The 23,781-nt window shown below is 39.4% G+C and overlaps 1 protein-coding gene across 1 annotated transcript; it reads right to left on the bottom strand.

Annotated features, from left to right (window-relative positions):
• Positions 1–8,979: 8,979 nt before the first annotated feature.
• LOC135464681 (uncharacterized) lies at positions 8,980–23,378 on the bottom strand. Its single transcript, XM_064742172.1, has 11 exons — positions 22,863–23,378; positions 21,905–22,046; positions 21,383–21,599; positions 20,344–20,656; positions 20,002–20,170; positions 19,529–19,658; positions 18,324–18,876; positions 16,933–17,043; positions 15,740–16,115; positions 14,667–15,040; positions 8,980–14,326 (listed from the first exon to the last, which is right to left on the bottom strand). The coding sequence occupies exons 5-7, from the start codon at positions 20,053–20,055 to the stop codon at positions 18,743–18,745; spliced, it is 318 nt and encodes a 105-aa protein (XP_064598242.1). The 5' UTR covers positions 20,056–20,170; positions 20,344–20,656; positions 21,383–21,599; positions 21,905–22,046; positions 22,863–23,378; the 3' UTR covers positions 8,980–14,326; positions 14,667–15,040; positions 15,740–16,115; positions 16,933–17,043; positions 18,324–18,742.
• Positions 23,379–23,781: the final 403 nt, after the last annotated feature.

Here is a 23,781-nt window from a genome sequence, read left to right as displayed (position 1 = left end):
GTTGCCAGATGTCATAAATTTGGGAGTAATAAACTAAGGCATTCAGATAAAGTGCTGAAGTGCTTCTTTAGCTAAGCTGTCGGCCAAACTCATTGCCAGGTACGCCAACATGAGCCGGTACCCATTCGAGTGATACTGAAACACCCATAAAATGAAGGTCAGTACATAGATGTAATAGCTGGTATATAATTTTAGAAGATGTTATCCAGGTATAGTTTGTGATGGCCTGTAATGATGACAATGAGTCTGTAAAAATAACAGCTCGGGCCGGTTTTAAATCTAACAGGAAGTTTAAAGCACATATAATGGCAGTAAGTTCAGCTGTAAAAACAGAAACTAGGTCAGATAATCTAAACGATTTATTTAATTTCAATTCTGGTATGGTGAAGGATGCACCCACTAATTTAGTATCGGGGCATGTCGAGGCATCTGTAAAAATCTGAAGGTATTGTGGCCAATTGCAATGAATGTGGTCGTTGGTACACAACAGAGACACTGCAGGGTTGTCACATTTGCTGATTTTTGAATGAAATTCCATGGATGTGTATGGTATATGTAGCTTCCACGAGGGGAAGTTAGGTTTACAAGATGGCTGAAGATTTAAATCATTACATTGTAGTAAGGAAGAAATTGTTTTGGATCTTAGACTGAAAGGCACTGTATGGAAGTCCTGTAAACTATATAAGCAGTCATAAAATGAAGGTTGAAGGACAGCAGAGGCAGAGTTGTTAACAGACTACTTGAGGATGAGAGAGAATCGGAGAGTGCGCTGACGCCGACGGAAGTACAAGAGCGACTCCTTACAGAAAACATGCATAACGTTAAGTGGCGTTGATTGTATACCCCCGGTACAAATCCGCAGCGCACTGAATCGAATCTAACCTTAAGTGTCTTACAGGCAGAGTCATACGCTTCACAGCAGGGTAACGGATTAAGGACCGATATAGTAGAAGAAGACACTGTCTATCTGCCCCACCCCACCCTTCCAGGATTTCCCAGATACATTTCTCATAATATTTAACGCTTTTTGAGCTTTATGAATTATATGTTCTATATGCGCCTTCCAAGTTAAATGCCTGTCAAGTATAGCTCCAAGATACTTGAAAGATTTAGATATTTTAACGGGCAAATTGTTGAGTTTGACAAATACGTCTTTGTCCGACTTCTTTGTAAAGATAACCCCTTCAGCCTTAGTAGACGAAAATTTAAAACCCCATTTATTGCTCCACTCCATGATGGTATCTATTCCTCGCTGGATATATCTTCTACAAACATTGATGTTTCGAGCATGAATCCATAGAGCTTTATCATCGGCAAATAACGAACGTTTAAGCCTAGGAGGAAAAGCTTTCGGCAGATAATTAATGGCTATATTAAAAAGAGTGGGTGATAAAACACTCCTCTGTGGCACCCCATTGTCTACAGGGCGTAGCTGAGAAAAATGCCTACCGACACGAACTTGAATAAAACGATCAGTTAAAAAATCTTTTATCCATCCTAGCATTTTCCCACTTATACCAATATCCTTTAGTTTCATTAATACACTCGTCCTCCACACCATATCATACGCTTTTTCGATGTCCAAAAAAACAGCAAATAGGTACTCTTTAGCAGAAAAACATTTTCGTATTTCAGTTTCCAGTGTCACCACATGATCCGTAGTGCATCTGTTAAACCGAAATCCACTCTGTACACAGGACTGAACATTATTTTTTTGTTAGGAAATACGTTAACCGGGAATTGATCATTCTTTCCATGGTTTTGCATATGCACGACGTTAGAGCTATGGGCCGATAGGATGATGGTAGGGACTGATCTTTTCCAGGCTTAGGGACCGGAATGACTACAGCTCTCTTCCAGGTGGATGGTAACCTCATGTTTGACCATATAGTGTTGTACAATAAAAGTAACGTGTTAAGACAGCGCTCAGGCAAGTTTCTAAGCATTGAATACGTGATGGCGTCATCTCCAGGGGGAAATCCACATGCGGAGATAAAGCTTGTCTCCGTTCTGTAATACTAAAGTCGTCGTTAATGGGCATATCATCAAAAGCTATATTATTAAAAGGGTTCATTTCTTCGACTTCATGTTTATGTGGGATACATTCTGGATTATATTTGTCTGAACTGGACACAAAGGAGAAGGCATCAACGAGTACATTAGCTTTGTCCTCATTGGACACATGTTCTACCCCGTCAGATATAATTGTGGGAATGTTACCTCTAGCTCTCTTACCTTTGATGAAAATAACTTTGTTCCATACAGATTTGGCGGTAGACTTGGTATTTAGACTAGAACAGAACTTTCGCCAGCATTCTTTCTACGTTCGCTTGATGGTGCGCTGTGCGATAGCTTTGGCTTTTTTATATAAGATATCATTCATTAATCTAGTACGTCGAGCTCGGTTCTTCCGGCGCTGGCGCTCTTTGATGGCTGCTGAGCACTCATCCGTCCACCACCGCACCTGCATCTTGGGGTGGACTACTCCGGATGACTTTGGAATAGAGTTATTGGCCGCAGTGGACATAGCTTCAAGTATGTTGTTACTAAATATATCGATATCTTTACTAAATGTATCACTTGAAAATGATTTTATACATTCATGTCTATATAGATCCCAGTCGGCTTTATGTACTTTCCAACGTGGGGGTTGTCCTAAGCTGTTGACGTGTGGAGAAAAATTGTATATAGAATAAACTGGGTAATGGTCACTACCAAAAGGAGAGGTCTTATCCACAGACCAAGTGTAATTTAGACTGATATCAGGTGTACATATTGTAAGGGCTAAGGCTGATGTATTGTCTGTACAAGGGTCTATACGTGTTCCTGTACCATCATTTAGAATAACTAAGTCATTTCCTTGGATAAAATTTACAACTGTTCTTCCATTAGTGTCTGTTTTTCCCCACCCCACAGAGGACTATGAGCATTAAAATTTCCACTAATAATATATGACTTTTTGCAAAAGGATAGGATCGAATTAAAATCAAGTGGGTTTAACTTTTTACAAGGATTATACAAGTTAACTACCGTAATAGATTTGTTATTTAAGGTAGAAACATTAACAGCCTGGCATTCTATGGAGGTAAAGTGGGGCAGGTCTATTTCAGAATATGATAGCCCATTTCTTAAGAAAATAGCCAGCCCACCCTTCTCCCCTGTATGTCTATCACGTCTATATATTGTGTAGCCAGGGTAGGTGAAATCAATAGATTTCTTTAAATACGTCTCTTGGAGACATACAACATCCGGAGCTGGAGAAACATTTGATAAATGAAATTTAAACTCCTGGCCATGAGACCGTATACCCTGAACGTTATATTGTAGGACATTAAAAGCCATTACAGAGGTAATAGATGCTAAGTAATACAGATACAGGGGGATACTATTCACTATGAATTTTCTTCTTCGGAAGACAGAGCGGCTAGTACACCACTAAGGCGCTTGAAATTAACATGCTCTGAGCCAAAGCGGTTTTGGGCTATTTCGAATACGCCCTAACCAAACCTGCTGCATCCGAAATTTCAAAAACTTTAAGCATAATTTCTGTAAAAACTGCCAGTAAAGGAGTGACCATATTATAAGATACGTTCTCAGTCTGGGAACCGGTATCGGCATTAGTTTGAGTGAATATTGATTTCATTACAGGCGTTGCGGGCTTGATAGGCTTAGCAGGCTTACTCAAAGGTGGAGTTGAGAGGATTGAACAGGATGCGATTCCCCTGTAGGAGTTTCATATGGTGTACTTACAAACAAAGCACGCTCATTTGGCCTTTCCGGATGGTGGTTCTCTTCGTCTCGTACTGTTTTTAGTGCCTGTACAAATGAAATTTTCTGAGTTACCTTGATAAACTGTGCCTTACTGACCTGTTTACGACAAGGACACATAAGATACACCGAACTGTGCAGCATCCCACAGTTTACGCATTGCGGATAGTCCAACTGATCACATTCATCAAATATGTGAGACCCCCCCCCCCACATCTCGGACATCTCTGGCGCCCTCTACAGTCAGAAGAAATATGGCCGTACATCTGGCACTTATAACAACGTACAATAGGCGGGACGTAAGTTTTAACTTTAAACACTTCATATCCTAAATGTACTTCTTCAGGTAGGTTTTCTAAGTCGAAATAGAGCATGAAACATTTTGTTGAATCTTGTCTTTTCCCTTTAACAATCTCTGTACTTTAGTCACTTTACTTTTCACCTAAACCGTAAATAACCCCACGAGTAGAATAAGTGGATGTTTGTGCCCTACATACTATATCCCGCCCCATCAATTCGGTTAATGTCAGAGCTTTCTTTATTTGTGTCGGTCCTGTGCATGTTACTAGTAGGTCTTTACCGTTTATTTTCTTGACCACTTTAACGTTACCAATTGCTTGCTGAAGGGCGTGTCCAAACTTTGATGGGATTCCACGCAACGATGGATAGTCCACCTACAGATAATATGAGTACATTATTTCTTTTTTCTGTGGTTTTAGGATTTATTTGCCTTTTCCTCTTTCCCTCACCAGCCTTCCTGTCTAATGACACGTCTCTTGACCTTTTTGTTGCCGACTTCTGTTATGTGGTGTCCATAGAGCAGGACTGGCCAGTATCCTCAATTTCTTCATCAATCGTTTAACTAATGCAATAGTAATATGTAGGGTGAAGACAGACAGGGGGTATATTAGCACAGACAGAGTTAAGTATAGAGAGAGATCGCCTAGGAGCTGCCCTAGGCTGGGGAAGCAGACACAAGACGCTCAGGTGAGTAGTGCATAGAAGACAGTGTGATTACAAAGAGAGGACTACAGTACAATACTACACTCTGTACCTAAAGTACAGAGTACCTTATGGTCCTAAGCTACACTTAACTACCCTGAGTAAGAAATGGTTTTTTTGTATTTATTTATATATGGTTTTTTTTGTTTGTTTGTTTGTTTTTTGAACTCTATATCTATACATGCACAGGTGTGTACGGGTATATACACACACCCGCGCACAAAATGTTCAAGAAAGCCAAACCTTGACAACGGTCAACAATTTTACAAACTATCTAATGTATCTATGCGTAAATGTATGCGAGCATATACAGATATACGCAAGCACACCTGTACACACACACACACACACACACACACACACACACACACACAAAGAAAACTATGGTCTATTTATTCAACTGACCAAATGGCCAGTCTTATCCTGATTGGGCAGGGCCCGGGGAGGGTGTAGAACCAGCTAAACCAGTTTCACGTACCCACCTTGTCCCAAGAAAACAACTTTGTATCAACTAGATAAATCTACAATATATCACTCTGTAATACAATGATCACAGAAAATAAACTTGGTAAGGTATACAAGCAAACTCAATAACCACCTGTAAAACGAGGCTGCAATGTTATAAGTCTTCCGTCGTGCTGTGTGCCCGAAAAATTTTTACCGACTATTCTTGTACTTTCACGCCTTCCGCAATGAAGTCGGCCCGCAAATTTAAAAAAAAATTTGTGGAAAGAGCAAAGAAAAGTGCATGCCTGTGAAGTCATTGGCCAGATACATTTTTAATATGGCGCATGTCTTAAAAAGTAATGCATCTATTGGGCTCAGGTTTTACACACGTGCAGCACAAAAGGGGAAATTCTATAATTAATAAATGTCGTAAATTAACATTCTTATACGAACTACACAAGTCATGATTTATATAAACAAAATGTTAGGGGTGATATGTTACGAAGTACTGCATGTATTGACTTGAAGTTTTACCTGCATACAAAGGACAATGGCGATATACCATCGCTAATGCTCTTTGCGCATATTATTTACCGCAAATTACCAAATTGATGATTTCAGTAATTAAATTATCGAGCTGAAGTTTTGCATTATTTTGACTCAATCAGGCGAGCTCTTTGTTAGCTTTACTACCAAACCTAATTGTTTAAGTCATGGTGCCTAGGGGGCGTGTAATTTGCCACTATTTTCATTTCCATCAACAGTTAGAATAAAATTCAAACTCAGATGAACAGATAAGATCGTATTTCACCATTTACCTGTGGTCATTTTAAATTATCACATTGTAGTCGCTGCTCTGGTTTTACTCACTATACTGTAAATCTTTATAATAATTTGGCATTGGCGTGTTAGAACACCTGGGAATGGGATGTTATACCACAGACCCAAGTACAAGATCACAACCAGCTTCTCCACATTCTGACTGGTTGGTAGCTAGCCCAGTGTTTACCACGTTAGATTTTGTAGCTTTTCCGAGTACTAACAGGCCAGTAGCTAGCGCAGTCTTTACCGCGATAGATCTTGTAGCCTCTCCGTCGTACTATCGTAGTCTTTACCACGTTATATCTTATAACCTCTTCGCATACTGGCTGCCCGGTAGCTGTCTCGGTCTTCATCACGTTAGATCGTGTAGCCTCTGTGCATACTGGCTGGCCGGTAGCTGGCACAGTCTTTACCACATTAGATCTTGTAGCCTCTCCACATACAGGCTGGTCGGTACCTGGCGCAGTTTACCACGTTAGATATTGTAGCCCCTCCGCATACTGGCTGGTCGGTACCTGGCGCAGTTTACCACGTTAGATCTTGTAGCCTCTCCGCATACTGGCTGGTCGGTACCTGGCGCAGTTTACCACGTTAGATCTTGTAGCCTCTCCGCATATAGACTGGTGTGTACCTGGCGCAGTTTATCATGTTAGATCTTGTAGCCTCTCCGCACACCAGCTGGTCGATAGCTGGCGCAGTTTACCACGTTAAATCTTGTAGCCTCTTCGCATGGAGATTGGTCGATAGCTGGCGCAGTTTACCACGTTAGATCTTGTAGCCTCTCCAAAAACTGGCTGATCGGTAGCTGCTAAGACAGTGTGCTCAGGCATAATCGGTAGTTCAAATCAGGACTTTTGGCAAAATGGTACCGTAGTCTTGGATCCGCCTTCAAGCACCATGGTACCATTGTCTTGGATCCGCCCTCAAGCACCATGGTACCGTAGTCTTGGATCCGCCCTCAAACACCATGGTACCGTAATCTTGAATCCGAAGTCAAGCACCATGGTACCGTAGTCTTAGATCCACCCTGAAGCACAATGGTATCGTAGTCTTGGTTCGCATTCAAGCAGCATGGTACGGTAGTTTTGGATCCGCCCCCAAGGACAGTGGTACCGTAGTCTTGGATCCGCCCCTAAGTACATAAAAACGTTACACACAGTGTGCTGTATTTGCACACCGACTAAAAACCACCAAAGTAATGCCTCGATTGACTCCAGAACGACGAGGGGAAGGGGGGGGGGGGCTGGGTATGGTATCCATGGGAGCCACGCATGTCCACATTGTAAGGACCTTCGACTGCTCTCGTGTAACTGTATTAAACTTGATGCAACGTTACAGATAGACAGGACAGGTCAAAAACAGGCAGGCGTATGGTAACTGGACACAGACCTCCATTACAACTTCCGTTCTTCGGTAGGGACGATTGTAGTTATGTGAATTTTAGGGTATAAAGTCTTTTTTTGCTCCCAGGCGTCCAGTTTTGGTGTACAAGTGCATGCTTGGTATTCAAATGCTGGAAACTGTCTAAACCTTGGGGAGGTATGAGCTTTATTGATGAAAGTTTGAAATTTTGGGCGAGAGGACACAAGGTGTGAGGTAGTGATGAGGCTGCGAGCGACGTCCCCTTGGCGTTGTCAGGCACGCCTTCCAGCTGCCAGCATGGAAAGGTCCAGATTTTGACGGTCAACCTATGTCAAGATTTTTATGGCTTCTTTCTCCCAGGCTGGGCCAGGTATGCACCAAAGCTTATTGGCCACGGAATGTTTGGGACTGAGCTACAGCGCTATACGTTAACATTGTCGCTTATGGAAAATTAATGGGGGTCTGAGGCCAACTAGAGAAGACGGGTACATGCGCACCTTACACCTGAGGAACCGCTTCCTGACAGTGACGTTATCCTCAATCAATGTCTGGGGTCATCAGGTTAGTCGGCGAACCGTGTCCAGGAGACTCATGCCTCACGGAATTTGGGCCTATAGACCATTCAGAGGGCAGTTGACAGGCGAACATCGTCGCCAGATGTTGCGATGAGCTCGAATTGTACGAATTGCTGGCAGCGACGTGATTGGCAACGTGTTGTTTTCACGAATGAAAGCCGCAAATCCACTTGGACGCGTCCATCAAGTGGCTACTCTGGTAGTCCATAGTGATGGACGCGTCCAACCAATGGCGACTCTGGTAGTCCGTGGTGATAAACGCGTCCACACCCATGAACTACCAGAGTATCCACTTATTGGACGCCAAGTAATGGACAGTCTAAGTGCATTTGCTACTTCCAAGGAACGCGTAGATCTCCATTTGCTACCAACAGTAAACCTAACATTAACTGGTGGCTAGTGGCTACTGGACGCGTCCAAGTGCATGAAAGATTACGACTTACAGCTTCGCCTTCAACCTACAATATAAACTCTTCCACATCGATTTGATGTAAAACTACCGTTAGACTACCCCGACGCGAACATTATTTCTTAAATACATGTGCCCAGAGAACAGAAGACGTGACTCAAAGCTGGTACTATAGGTACTAATTACGCATGTAACTGTGTATTAATTTCTATAATAAAATGAAGGGATCAATTCTGCACTGGATATGTCGCGATTTATATATGTCTAGAGGAAAGCCTAGAGGACGTCAGTGAAGGCTGATACTCTCATTTCTTGTTCACCATATAATTGTGCATTAATTACCGTGACTGAAATGGCAAGTCTAGGATTGCAATAATCCACGGGTCTATCCTCTAATGCTTCATAAGCTCCAAGAATAAACCGTTAATACCTCATTGTAAAACGGGAAAGAAATATATGAATAGTACAAAACATCCTTTAGGTGAGACTACCCTGTAAATATAAAAGAAGTAAAAACAAAACCATAGCAGAATATAGAAAAATGGAGAAAAGAATTTCAAAGGCACTAACCCTGTAGCTAATGTTTTTCAGGGGAAACAACTCTGTTGTATTTCAAAGCTCTATTATATACATCTGTATTAAAATATGTGGTTACATGCATAATTATATTAAAACATGGCGTAAGACGGTAAAGAAATACATCAATAATCAGGAAATAACCTCCAGGGGCGACTACTCCGTAAGAAGATAAAGATGAAAGAAATGCTAGAAAACATGAAGGAAATAGATAAGAATTGTTTCAGGAGAGACAACTCTTTAAGGAATGTAATTAATGGAAACAAATTTTCAATGGAGGAAATTTTCAAAGTCCACAAAGAGAAGCAAACCTCATTGTAAAACGTGGAAGAAATACCTGAATAGGACAAAATAACGTTCAGGGAAGACTACCCAGTGAAAGGAACATAAAGCATAATAGAAGTAAAAAAGTATGGAAGAAATAAAGCAAAATGGAGGAAAGCATTTCAGGGTCGCTAAACTACTGATGAATGTCTTTCAGGGAAATGCTGTATGCTCAAAGCTGTATTATACAATATATATTAACAAACATGGCTACACGCATAATTATAGTAAAGCATGGCGTAAAACTGTCAAGAAATACACAAATAATCAGGAAATAACCTTCAGCTGACAATTCTGTAAGATACAGATAAAAGAAATACGAGAAAACATGAAAGAAGTATAGTTGAGTGGCAAAGAGGTTTGACGTCGGAAAATTGACATCAGGCAGATCGCACCGGGCTTTTACCGCTCACGCCAGTCTCATGTCAGAGTTCGATCCCAGCTTAACGAATTTGTCAGGTGATAAAAATTTTGTGAATTTAAACGTTTTAAGCACCCTGCTGGGAGTAGTTTGATGTTCTGATCACGAATCTGGTCGTTTTTCTTTTCTGGGACGCACAGTTTTGTCGTCAACTGCCATTAAAATTACAAAAGGTGAAATTTCCCCCATGTTTAGAGGTTACGTGACACAATACCGCTACAGATGCGGAACTGAAAATGGTCGAGTGCGATGAGGTAGATGTGGTTAATGTATGCATGCAGAAAATCTTTCCACTGTCGTTATAAATGCGGGAGTTTTCGTGCTTGAAAAATTGTTTAAAGGCCGATTTGCCATATTTGGCAATTTAACGTCCCAATGTTTTATGATGCCTTTTAAATGCATTTATCACCAGGATAAATGTATGAATATAGTAAGAAAGCTACCTGACGTAGTTTGACGTCCTGATCAAGAACCTGGACTTATTCCTTTTCTGCGACGTTGAATTTGGTCGTAAGTTCCGATTAAATTGCGAAAAGTGCAATTTCCACCACATTTGCAGGTCTCGTGACAGAAAACTATTACAGTTGTAAAACTGAAAATCACTGAGTGCACATGTGCTCTATGTGTGCTGAAATTCATTGAGCTGTGTTGAAAAAGACGGGACATGCAGGCCTTCAGATATTGGCCAATGGTCGGTTTACTCCGTTTGGCACACCTACATATACAAGATACACAGCGTATTTACAATGCACTGATCACAACGAAGAATGTAGGCTTTCTAATTAGGTTGGTTATGTATCTATCCATGAACACCATTAGGGTAACCGGAAATGACATCGTATAGGCAGGCAATACCGGCTTGAATCCCGGTGTCGCTGTAAAACGCGAAAGAAGTACATGAATAGAGCAAAATATTGTTTAGGGGAGGCTATTTTGTGAAAAGAACATAAAGCATAAAAGAAGTAAAAGAAAGCATAGAAGAAATACAGAAAATGGAGAAAATATTGTTCAGGGGATACTAGTTTGTGAAAAGAACATACAGCATAAAAGAAGTAAAAGAGAGCATAGAAGAAATACAGAAAATGGAGAAAGGTATTTCAGAGCATTAAACCTCTAACAAATGTCTTTCAGGGGAAACAACTCTGTTGGAAAGAATAAAGAAAATGTTTAGAGACGTGTACTCTGAGATGATAAATACAAAAGAAAATATAGCTGCTAAAGCAGCGATTCCTGGGTTTACGCCGGTATTGCCGGCTTATACGGTATCACTTCCGTTTACCGTCATGGTGTCCATGTATACATACATAACCAACCCATTAGAACAGTCTACATTCTTCGTAGTCATTTGTCTCGTCTTTTCAACACAGCTCAACGATTTTCAGCACAAATAGAGAACATGTATAGCGCTTTGCACTCAGTGATTTTCAGCTTTACAACTGTAAAAGTTTAAGGTCATGAAAAATCCAGTATGGTGGAAATTGCAATTTTTCGCTATTTGATCGCAATTTACGGCAAAAATATACGTCGCAGGAAAGAAACAAGTACAGATTCATGATCAGGACGTTGAACTACGTTATCATGTTTGTACATTTACCCTAGTCATAAATGCATTTAAAATGCATCAAATAACATGGGGACGTCAAATTGCCAAATATAGTAAAACGGCCTTTGGACAATTTTTCAAGCACTGGAACTCCCGCATTTATTACGACACTTGAAAATTTTCTGCACGCATACAGTACACATATAGCCATTTGCACTCAGTCATCTTTGTGTCACGTGACCTCCAAACAGGGGTGAAATTTCACCTTTTTCGCACTTTAATGGCAATTCGCGAAAAAACTGTTCGTCGGAGAAAAGAAAAAAACGACATAACCGGATTTACGCCTTTCAAACTTTCAATTAGACCCTACAGCGTTCATCAATAAGGCAGTTGGCCGGTCATTTGCAGTGTATTACACTATATAGCATGTAAATGTGCCGAATGTGGTAAATCTGCCTTTGACACAGGTTCACGATTTTCATGATGCACAGAGTACATGCATAGTCCATTATTTACAGCGATTTTCAGCTTTACAGCTGTAACAGTTTGGTGTTATTTGACCTGGAAAAACGGGAGATAGCGTTTCATTGCCTTCCGGCTATATGAAGGCTGTCTGCTTTCCTTGGGATGATATAAGGCCTTAAGATTGCATCTCTAACGTCACTTCCGGTTTTGCAAAAATTGAATATTTGGAATCAGCTTTCAAATCTGCATCAGATATGAGCATTTGCTGGACATTAACTTTGAATCATAGACATCACTGGAAAAAAAAAGGGTTTTTTGGTCACATGAAATTTTCACCCAATAGCGAGCTTGTACAATTTTCAAAGGAGTACACAATCACACTCTAAATGTACCTTGGCTTTGTGCAACTGCAGCTCAAATCTCACGTCCCTATCTGCCGAAAAAGTTACGATGCACAACTTTAAGTCTGGGAGACAAACATGATAAAATTTTATAAACATTGGACTGGCCGGTTTTGCTAGAAACACGGCAGAGTTTTGTCGAAAATAATAATAATTAAAGATGTTATCCAACAGCATTGTCGGGGTACACGCCATTAATCTCCTACCACTTCTGCTAGCCTGGTGTTTATAAAGTTCATGATATTAAAAAAAAGGCGCAAAAAAAATGGAAAGGAATGTATTGGATTTGAACCCCAAAACTGCCGGGTACCCTTTACAATGGACCAATTATTGAAGACTAGCATAGAGATTAGGCGGCTTTGATCTTCGGCTGATAGCTGAGGACAACAGGGAGAAAGAATACATTGTTACATAGCTCATGCCCCTACCCACGGTAAACTGCAGTCAATGGTTTGATGCTGTCTAGCACGAAGCTCTCATGTTATTTACATACGACGATTTTTTCGGATTTTTGCTGGTGTTTTTTGGTCATAAGATAAAAACAACACAAAGTACAAAAATAATTCTTGCATATTTGTAATTGTGATGCCAAGGGGCACAAGATAGTGTATGTGTTTTTTGTGATTTTAAGCGGTTTTTAAAAATGACCTATTTTTGAGCCATGTTCGTTGGTCAGTTTTGGCCTTATTTGCATACCGAACTAAAAGCTTTTTACAATCTGGGTAGAACGATCCACCTGTAAACTGTAAACGAAACGTTTAGCTCGATAGGTTTTGCCGTTTTGGAGAATTTTTTTTAGCGTATCATGAAAATTCAAAATGGCCGCTAAATCACGTGAGTGGTAAAACAGCACGCAACCTGAAAAGCTGCTTCATATGTTCCTTATTAAGACTCCAAAGTTTTTTTTTTCTTACTTTCACAGTTTTTGAGATATTGCAAACTTACGAGACGACTAAGAATAATAATAATAATAATAATTAAAGATGTTATCCAACAGCATTGCCTGGGTACACGCCACTAATCTTCTACCAGTTCTGGCAGCCTGGTGTTTATAAAGTTCTGATAATGAAAAAAAAAACGCGAAAAAAATGGAAAGGAATGTACTGGATTTGAACCTCTAGACTGCCGAGCACCATTTACAATGGAGCAAGTACTGAAGACCAGCCTAGAGATTTGGAGGCTTTGAACTTCGACTGATAGCTGAGGACAACAAGGAGAAAGAATACATTGTTGCAGAGAAGACGTCCGTTCGGCAGTCAATGATTTAATGCAGTCTAGCACGAAGCTCCTGTGTTATTTACATACGATGGTTTTGTCAAATTGTTGGTGCTAAAAAAGGTACAAATATAATTCTTGCAGATTTATAATAGTGATGCACGTGTGAACTAAATTTCAGCAAACAATGTTAAACAACTTTTTAAGTTATTGCACTAAAAAATTCTGAGTTCTGTCCGGACTGGGTCATTTACAGCGTTGTGGATGCGCTATGAAAAGTTGCTATACCCACCTCGACAGAGGCTATATTTAGGAGGTGATTTGTTTTTATGGGATACTTGGACGAATTCTTTTTCATTTCTTTCACTTCTTTTGATTTCAATGGGCAATTGCGTTTCCAAGAGGGCTCGGTCCGAGCCCGAGGATGTTGCAGAAGCGATCCTCCTTGCAGAGATGCCACAAGAAGAATCATGGATGGTTTGGTGGAGATGGAGGTGGAGTCTAGGCCCCGCACCACCACCATCTCCCCAGAAATCCAGGCTCCTCCTGCTTCACCCGCTTCATCTGAAGAACTGGCACTATCCCTTGGAGGAGGCACCTCATTTGCAGAGCTTGCCGACGCCCCTGGCTGCAATAAACGGTGATGAACAGCCTGGGACAAACAGCTCCATCAGCGCAAGAAGTGCAACCCCCATCACCCACTGAAGGATGCTCCTCGTCTCATCCTCGGTGGATGCTCAGATCGAAAGTCTTCATGATTAAGTAACTGTTTACTTTACTCCAGTGTAATTGGAGTCGTTTGTGTGACATTTTTTTGCTCCTCCAATTAGGAGCTGGGGCACGGTAATTGGCCCCTGGAACCCAGTAATTGGTTCCTATCACTAACCATTCAGCAGAACCTCCTCGTGGTGTTAGTGGGAAACATGTATCATCTGGCTAATGCTGTTGACCCCTTGGTTTCTTGCTGGGTTGGAATCGTTTCCAGGTGCCAAAGTCCTATAAAAAATAACATAAATTACATATATATAAAGAAAGATACATACCTACGTGAATACATACATCCATACATACATACATACATACATTGGTATTATGTACATAAACTGACGGTGGAAAGAAACAGCCACACACTTCACACTGTCCTTGTCAATCAGGCAGTAACACTTCTGAAGAGTCAATACCTTCAGGTAAAAGTGGAAATACTACATGAACATGTGGCAAACTGTGCCCGTCTCTGTTTTTTGTGCCTGTCGTAAACACAAATTCATACTCCATAAAGCTACCATCAGTGTCACTATAATCATTAGATGGCAATCAATTTCAAATTATCACAAACCTGAATTTTAAACACTCCCACTTGTAGCAACTGACGTTTATAGTTTTCATAAACTGACAGAGGCTCAGCAATGTTGAAGACCTCTTCTGCGTTCAGTGACTGATGTTTCATTTCACCAGTGACCTTGTTCTTTCCAATGACAGGAACTCATGGAATATCAACAGGAATATTGACAGACATGTCCAATGACAGGTTTTCAGGTGCAGAAGAAAAGGTCGCCATGGCTTCTTTGTCTAGCTGCTGCGCTTTGCAAGTGTTTCATTACACATGTATAGTTTCCAGTGTTGTAGGCTTTGCCCTGTGGCGTACTGAAGCTGGGTTTGTAGACGTTCATTGTAGCGCAAAACTTTGTTCCAAGAAAGCGATATGGGTCACTGGAAAGATAATTCAGAAATATACTTTGTGCAAGAAGCGATGACCCTTTGAGCAAAGTCTCCTCAGAAAAGTTACAATCACCCTCTTGTGTTTCTTTTTCTTGGCGCAATGGATATGAAATTAATAACTGTCTGAGTTGGTCAATTAAGTCTTCCGACAAATTTGATCTAACAAAATATTTATCTGAGGAAGTGTCTGACAAATTAGTTTCGCATCCTTTTCCAGCAGTACGGATAAAATATTCCAATGAAAGTCCATGTCCATTTGAGGCAGATACCAATGATGACTTATTCAAAGCACACACATTTCCCTTAAAACCTTCCTGAGGTCATACTCGTTTTAATTGTTTACCAGTCATTTGTGCACATTCACGTCCAATGTCCTCTCCCGTTGATACTTGTGAGAGAACTACTTCATTAGCAGTAATTTCTAAACTATGGCATAGTTTTGGAATAGCAACCTGTCCAACAAAGTATTGGTAACAGCCTCTAGAAATCGAACATAATATGTATTATCAGCGTTAGAAAACATAGTCAGAACACCGCACCTTCAGTGCAGGTAGGATAAGAAGCCAATTTCAAAAGCAGCCTTTCACAACATATCATTGTGTCAGATTTAGCTTACAAAACTCCACTTGCAAACATATTCAAAATAACACACATTTCCTTAACATTTCCTTGTGAATTGCTTCATGATACCTTTGCAGATTGAACTTGATATTCCTTATCCAAGCTTCGTCAGAGCTTTGATTTGATGTTCGGAAAGGGTGTAATATTAAATTTTGACCACTGTGACTAACAACTTCTGCTGGAGTTGTCAGATGAGGTAGTCTGCTGTTATCAGGTTTTTCCACATAATACACATCCATCTTTAGTCTTAACACTGTTTTCACTGTCAGAAGTGGAAGGCAATCTACGTTTGAATGTCTGGTGATCACGGGTCCACACTTCAAAGTGGAAATGCAGGTGCAAACCACTTTCCTCACTTTGTTTCCGGAAATGTTCAATCTTCTGGAAAAATGTCTCCGGGTGTAACCGGATCAGATACCGGTTATGGTTCAAAGCAGGGTAACTCCTATTGTGGGGAATATAGAAGTTTTCATCAAAAAAGAGGAGTCCAAGATAACATCTCTACAAAAGTTATAATAACAATATAATATTAAGATAAACTATGAGATGTAAATTCATGCCATTTGTAGACATTTACATATACACATGTATATATATCATAACTACATTAAGCAGACCATTGGAGCCTTAGTTGATTCATTCAAATGACACTATATTTAATGTGATTACAAACTGGGGATTTTCTTAACTCCAGAGTCTCAAATTTGATTTAAGCCTACATATTTATGGCTGTCCCTGGCAATTTACATGTATACTTATATAACATGACTGATGTTTTACAAGGATATTTAACATATACGACTTTGGGTTTAAGGGTGGAGGAACTAAAGCCCTGTAGTAAATCACCCCAATTTGTCAAGTCACTGATGAGCTTCGCACTTTCGATGTGGAGATTTTCGCTAGATTTGAGATGTATATGTGTAAGTATTATGTTGGACATGCATCATTGAACCTGGCATCTTAAATGTACTGTTTAACTCTATTTTCTGTCAGTTGTGACCCAAAAAGGCTGATGGCTAATCAAATATCATGGGATTTTTTCCACTTCTGATAAAAATCATTGTGACATATTCGGAATGAGCGCACAAAGTTAATCTAAACATCTTTAAATTTGAACAATATTCTATCATAAACTTACCAAGAGAATGGAAGGAAACTGTACTGAAGTAAAAACAGTAGTTTAAACATGGGAATTAATTCATATTTTGCGGCAGAACATTTTTCCTAACATCAATCAGAAATGAAATAAAATGAATGCTTACCAGCTTAGGATAACATAGACTCAACTCTGTATAAATCTCATGAAAATGCCCCGATGACAATTTCAAAGCCCACTGCTCAATGTTAGTAAACTCATCTGCATAACACTCATTCTGCAATGTAAACATACAACTAATAAAGAGAGAGGCTGATTTCTTACATAAATACACTGACCCACAAAACTAGATGATTCTGCAATCCATTTCTCTAATCCAAATACATTATTTGTTGTGTAACTTAAGTTTATATTCATATTTATACTTTACACTTTTTAATTTTTCATATTGACATTAAATATTTCATTGTGAAAAGAACAAACAAACCAGCCAAAAATATAAAGTTAAGCACAAAAGAAATAATTTAATTCAAATTTCAACCCAAAACGAAAAATGACTGTTTGGGAATGAGAAGTGCATTTATTTGATTGATTGTTTGATTTGTTTTGTGCCATAGTCAAAAATATTTCACTTTTACGATGGCAGTCTGTATTATGGGTGGAGGAAACCTTCATGTGTATAATCCGACCTTTGACAAACCTTACACGGATGACACATAGATATTCATTAAAAGAAAAGTAAAGGCTCATGTGATGTTAACTCCCACACAGAGAGGAATGTCCAAGCTCTCGGGCTATGGTGTGCATATCTTTTTCCTATATATTTTAAGCGTGCCATTATTGAGTAATTATTGCTATTTCCCTATAGTATATGTGGTGGGGCAAGCCATGTTTCACCATAACAGACAAACTGATTACATCATTTGTTATGGATGTAGTCTGTGATTGAAGGAAAGACTGCGGATCTAAAACATAGTCAGTCTGTGTTCGTTGTACATGCATGACCTTCTGCATCATAAATATACCGCACAAGCGTGCAGCTTGCCTGTCAAATGTCATCTGTAAATACATGATCCAGTGAGGTATGTGAAATCATGGCATGGGGATTCCCTCTGACCGCTGGCTTGTCATTGGCCGATAGATTCAGGATACATTTATAGATTCACAATGTTGCGACTGTCAGTCATCTCACAAAATTTCTATTTTTTTGAAGTTTGGAGCCTTCAAGTTTCTTCACAAAAAGTCTAAAATATGTAAAACTTACTTTTATAGACACGATGGGTAATGTGCTTTTGTTACCACTGTATAAAAAGTATGAGCATTTAATTTTCTTTTAACCAGCTAGATCAATGGGCAGGTAACTTTAGAGATGACCCCTGCAACACGCCAGCAGGAGGAATGACAATATACTAGTATATGTTCATATATCAATTTGCACAATACCCTGTAAATATGCTGAAGGACATGCGGCTCTAAGTATCTCTCATCAGGACAGCGTGACTGGCCCACAGACACAACTGTCCACCTGAACAAGGACAAATACCATCGCGTACTTACTCTTGAATGGTGTGATGAACAGCTGTACATCTAACCCCCACAGGAAGGATGCTGCAATTCAAAAAAAAAAAACCCAAGAAAAACTGATTTTATAAAGAGTTCACTGATAACATGTTTGCAGAAATAAAAGAAAGTTAGTTGTTAAAGTGCTAATTTTGTAACATGGCCACAGTCCTATAAGACCCCCAAATGACAAGATGCTATTGATGCTCATCACCATGAATAAGCCTCAGTAGCACCTTGTAATGAAGAAACAAATATTCCACGGTGCATAACACATACCAACTTTGTACAGCTGTAAGTGAGACCATAAACTGTTTAACTCCTGAATAAATAATTAACAGTAATGAATTAGGATAGATTTACTGATTGAAGGCCAGGGTTAAGCTCAACATTTTCTGTCAACAATGTTGCCATTTTCAAAATTTGTGATAGATGTCTGGCACATAAAGTCTCCAAACGTAACAACATCCCTTTTGCCCACAAAGCCAATTTAAAATGAAGACTTGGAACATGCATCCCCACTGTTTATAGGAGAAGCCAGCTGAAGTTCCTACAACAGACAGAAAAAAAAACATTGAAAGCACTTTTACAAACAGCGTTATGAAGACACATCAAAGTGCTTCAAGAATAACTCTAGTCACGATGTTGTCATGATTTTTGTCTTGTAAGTACATTCAGATCCTTCCAGCTATGTTTGTTATATAGGACTTCAGCTTGTAAGAAATACTTATATATGATAAGAGCAACTGTAAATCCTACATGTAACCTCTGTAATGAGATTGAAAGCCTGTGCCATATGTTTTTGAATGAGAAGTGGTAAAACAGTTCTGGGCTAAGTTTATAAACTGGTGGTCTGCTGACATAAGGGGACAACCCCACTCACCAAAGCTTGTACTTAAGTATATACATGTAAGTGTCAAATGTGACACAATAGCCCGTTATAATTTCAGATGGAGTAACCTCCAGCAGTCTGTAAGGAGACAACTCCAATAGTGCACTGACTGTCTGTAGCGCTCTATATCAGGAAACAGTGTTTAGGAAGACAACTACAGTTACACACTGGCTATATGTACTGCTGTATTGGAAAAACATGTACAATGTACCAATGTCCCACATAGTACATGTAAATACTATCTGTCAATAAAGATGCCTTTGGAAAAATAAATGTTGTGATGATTTTATGGTGCATCTCATCTTCTCACCTTCTTCATCAGGCAGACCTTTAAGTACATATGTCTGACTGTACATAAATGACTTCTTGCAGAAAAAATCCTGATGATGTTTGAAACAGGTTTGTTCAGCAGCCTTCAAACACGGTGGTGATGATGGATCCTGCAACACACAAGAAAACAATAATTACTCACATAAAAATGAATTGTTGGAAACTTGGACCAGGGTTAATATCACAAACTGTACATATGTTTGTATACAGGCTTAAAATTGTAATACTGAATGACATTCATAATACTGAATGACAACAGAATAAACTGATAGTATTTACAACTCAAACTGATTCAGATAATATGGTCATTGAAACAACTGAATAGTTTACAGCTGGTGATGCTTTTGTCCTATTTTGAATTGTCTTGTTGTTCAGGAGGGCTGTTTTACACCATAACACGGATTACTCTCCGCGAATGTCAAGGCCTAATATGGGTTGAAAAACATATCTTACCACTTCACTTTGCACGACAGCTTGGTCACATGTATCCCTTGATGTGGATGGCATAACAACGATTTTGGGAAGGTGTTTCTTCACATGTCACGGGCTCGCTGTGTTGTACTGTGGGCTGTGTTGTACTGCGGGCTGCAAAGATGGTGCCACGTCCTCTAGCAAACCTGATCTGGTAACATTAATGAAGAAACGTTTTGTTTTCTACCAAATAAAAATGGCAAATACATTTAAAGTATTCATTACTGTAAGTATTGACATGATGTACTACTACGCAATTATGATTGTGGACATAAACAATATTTTCAGTGATTATATTTGATGATATTTAATGATCATACAAACCTGTTCTTCAGCATCCCTCACAAGCACCTTGTTGGCACTTTCAAGAATGGTGTTCAGAAAAGTCTTAGTGCCCAATACACTATCATGAAGGCCGTCAGTACTGGGTAGATGACGACTGACTGTGTCGTTCTCAGCAAGAAAGCTGGAATGATCAACAAATTCAAAACTGTTGATCTTCTTGGAAACATCTAACAAAGTCTTGTTGATGATGACCGCCATCTCAGTGACAGAAATGAGGAAGACTTGGCTGGTGTACCTTCCAAGAAAGTTGTTTTTACATCTAGGCAATATGCCAGATGCCAAAACATGAGCTCTGCAACAAAAATTTTCAGAGTGATAATGACTTTTTCTGATAGTGTCAGAAAACAAGCATTAGTTCTGGGAATTGGCGCATTATGGGTGAACATTTCAGTGTTGTGATTTATTGTACATGTTGTACATGTAATGAGTTACATTACAGTACACTTGACTCATTTGACACAGACCTTTTCAGAAACTAGGTCACCTCCCCCTATTTACTCTGAAATTGTGATGTTTCAGAAGGCTACTGCGGACTATTCACGTAACTGCTTCCAACTTACGTCACTGTATTCTCACCAAAGCGCCCTTCTGTACACATCACAAATGACACAAAGTCCATGGAATAATGTGATAGCAAACAGGGGACGTAAACTTGTTTCTGGAAAGGTCCATGATAAAAGTGAATGAAACTTTCTGAAAAAATAAATCAAAATCTAAAACAATTAAGGTTTTTTCCATGTAGAAATTATTAGAAATATAATTACATAGATATGAATCACAGTGGAGAAATTCAGTGATAACATTACATGGAAGAACACTTTAGAAATAGTGTCAATGGGTAATAACACAAGGACATATTACACGTAAAGTGTACATCATGATAACTAGTGTACATTAACGTGATTTACTGTTTGCCATGTTTGTATCTTTACATTATTGTGTAAAAGCAGGTGTGCTAGATACTAATTACTTTTACCAATGCAAAATCAGTGAATCTGATAGTAAATGCACTGTCTACCTGGGATTTTCTTTCCACACCTTCTCGACAAGATTTTGATAGCTGGAAAGCACATCTTCAGCGCTGTCCTTCTAGAGGGGGTGACCATATTTCACTTCGTGCCTTTTTCCCTATTTGCCCAATAGGTTTTTCAAACCTAGCTTAAGTCACAGTTGTTTCCAGTCAGAACTGATCAGTTCCAGGAATTTGACGGCATCTATCGGTGGTCCCAGTCTCACTGTTCCAAGAAACAGATAATATTTTCACGGGCAATATGCTCTATCAAATGTGAAAGACTAACTATCTGCTTATACTGAACCATCTGGTACACAATCTTCAACATTTTCCTCTGTTCCATGCCAAAGAAGTCTTATTTTCTTTTAAATTGATCAAGTCGTTTAGAACTCTTCTAAAAAAAAATAGTACGTCAGTCAAGGCCTCTTCAAAGGGGGGCAGACACTCTGTTGCAGCATTCCGTGCCCCAATGTGGATGGTGTATAAAGAGCAACGAGCAAAGGAACACGCTTAGATGGTCATCTTTACCATGAGAGACTCCTTTGTGCAGAGGCTCCTTTGTGCTGCCCAACCATGATGTTACCACTGTCAGAGCCCAAAGCAAGACAATTTGTTCAGCTCAATCCAGCAGATTTCACCTCTGTACCCAGTAACTTGAATTTATTTTCACCTGTTGATGATCAAGAAAGATTTTGTACATCATCAATCATTAACGAAGTGATAGTATCATTACCTTGAGTTTTAAAAAACCTGGAGTATTATTTTTAAAACATTCACTGTCAATAAATGTTCTGTTCACTGAAATTTATTTTTAATATCTGTTTTTTAATATCAGATCCATTGCAGTTTGCGAGTCTGAGCAATTCAAATGTGACTTCATTGGTTTTCTGAATTTACCCTTGTCACCACGACTGGGGAATTGCGTGCTACTACTGTCATTATTTTCATTTCATGTGTGGCTCAGGTAAGTTTTTACTACTTCTTTAATAAATAGCCATGGTTTTATTTCTGCCACATTTCATTCCTGCAATAAACCAAAAAGATTTCAATATGATATCACATATGACACAATACATGTATAAGCAGACGCTGAAGCTCAAGCTGGCACTGGAAATTTCCAAATAAGTCATTAGAAATAGAAGAGCATACATACATAATAATGAAATTATAGTTTAAATCACTACCAGCTGCACACATTTATACCATTTTTATTATAATGAACTCATATAATATATATGTATAATGTATGCTCCTCCTAATTTCATAAAAAAAAAAATCTCCTCCACTAAACCTGCATATATATCTATAGGCCTACTTTTTCATGCAAATTTAACACATATTACAAATTATAGGCGCCATTTTTTTTTCACAAAAAATATTACACTACGGCACCAACTGCATATAACAGCATAATGTCAACGGAAATGATAGCCCAAATGCTAACCAAAAGGCAACATGGTGAAAAAAACCAAGAAGAATTCCATACCTTTAGCTATTTCAGAGTCGGTGAACATGCTTTGGAAGTACTGGGTTAGCAGTGCCAAGCGGTAAATTCAGCTCTGCAATCACTTCGCACGTCATCACTTCAACTTTTACGATTTTGTAGCTGTAGCTTTGTTTGGCTGTTTTTCTCACTCCTCACGAGGAAGTTGGTCATGGTGCTTGATGAAGCAGCCCTCGAAAACATGTTTTTGTGATATATGGAGTACGTTTTCGGCAGTCATTTTATCCTCCGTGTGCACAACTAAAATCTTTTCTACACAATCGGCAATGCACATCACACTGTGCTTTAGCAGATGCTCGAAGACATGTCCAGGCATTTGTAAATGTCCTTCGGAATCCCTGCTTGAATGATTTGCGTGTCTTTTTTTGTTGGCATCTCGTCATCTTCGGACACATCAGAATCGGACTCACGAGGGTGTCTTGACATGGTTGGCAACAAATCTGCTAGACGTGAATTGGCGGCAAAAGCGGCAAGTCAGGTTTCTCCCTGGTGCGGAGCAATGCACACCTGCATACTGTATTCAATACTAGCAATACTGGCTCCCCTGCGCGGAGAGTACGATGTAATGGGAGATCACTTATGATTGTATTTCAGTCGTTAAAGAGTTATTTCCCTTGGTCGGTACTCAGGGGTGTCCCGAATTATTTGTCAAGTATGGAATTAATTCGACACATTTCGTCGTATAAACACTTCAATATTCATAATTATTTCGGCGATGGTGTAATTAATGATAAAAGTCGTAACAATTACGCCAAATTCGTAAGAGCAAACAGAGCTGCAAATTGCGAAGGTACTATGTACTATGGAAGGCAACTGTAACCCTGTTACTAGCTAAGCAAAATGTCACGCAATGAGGTAAAAAGACTTCCTTGGTCTTTGATATGCCCATCGCTAGCGATGA

Source organism: Liolophura sinensis, chromosome 4 (assembly GCF_032854445.1).
Source record: "Liolophura sinensis isolate JHLJ2023 chromosome 4, CUHK_Ljap_v2, whole genome shotgun sequence".
Lineage (NCBI taxonomy): Eukaryota > Metazoa > Mollusca > Polyplacophora > Chitonida > Chitonidae > Liolophura > Liolophura sinensis.
The sequence above is the reverse complement of the archived record's forward strand: the minus strand, read 5'-3'. Positions and strand labels throughout refer to the sequence as shown.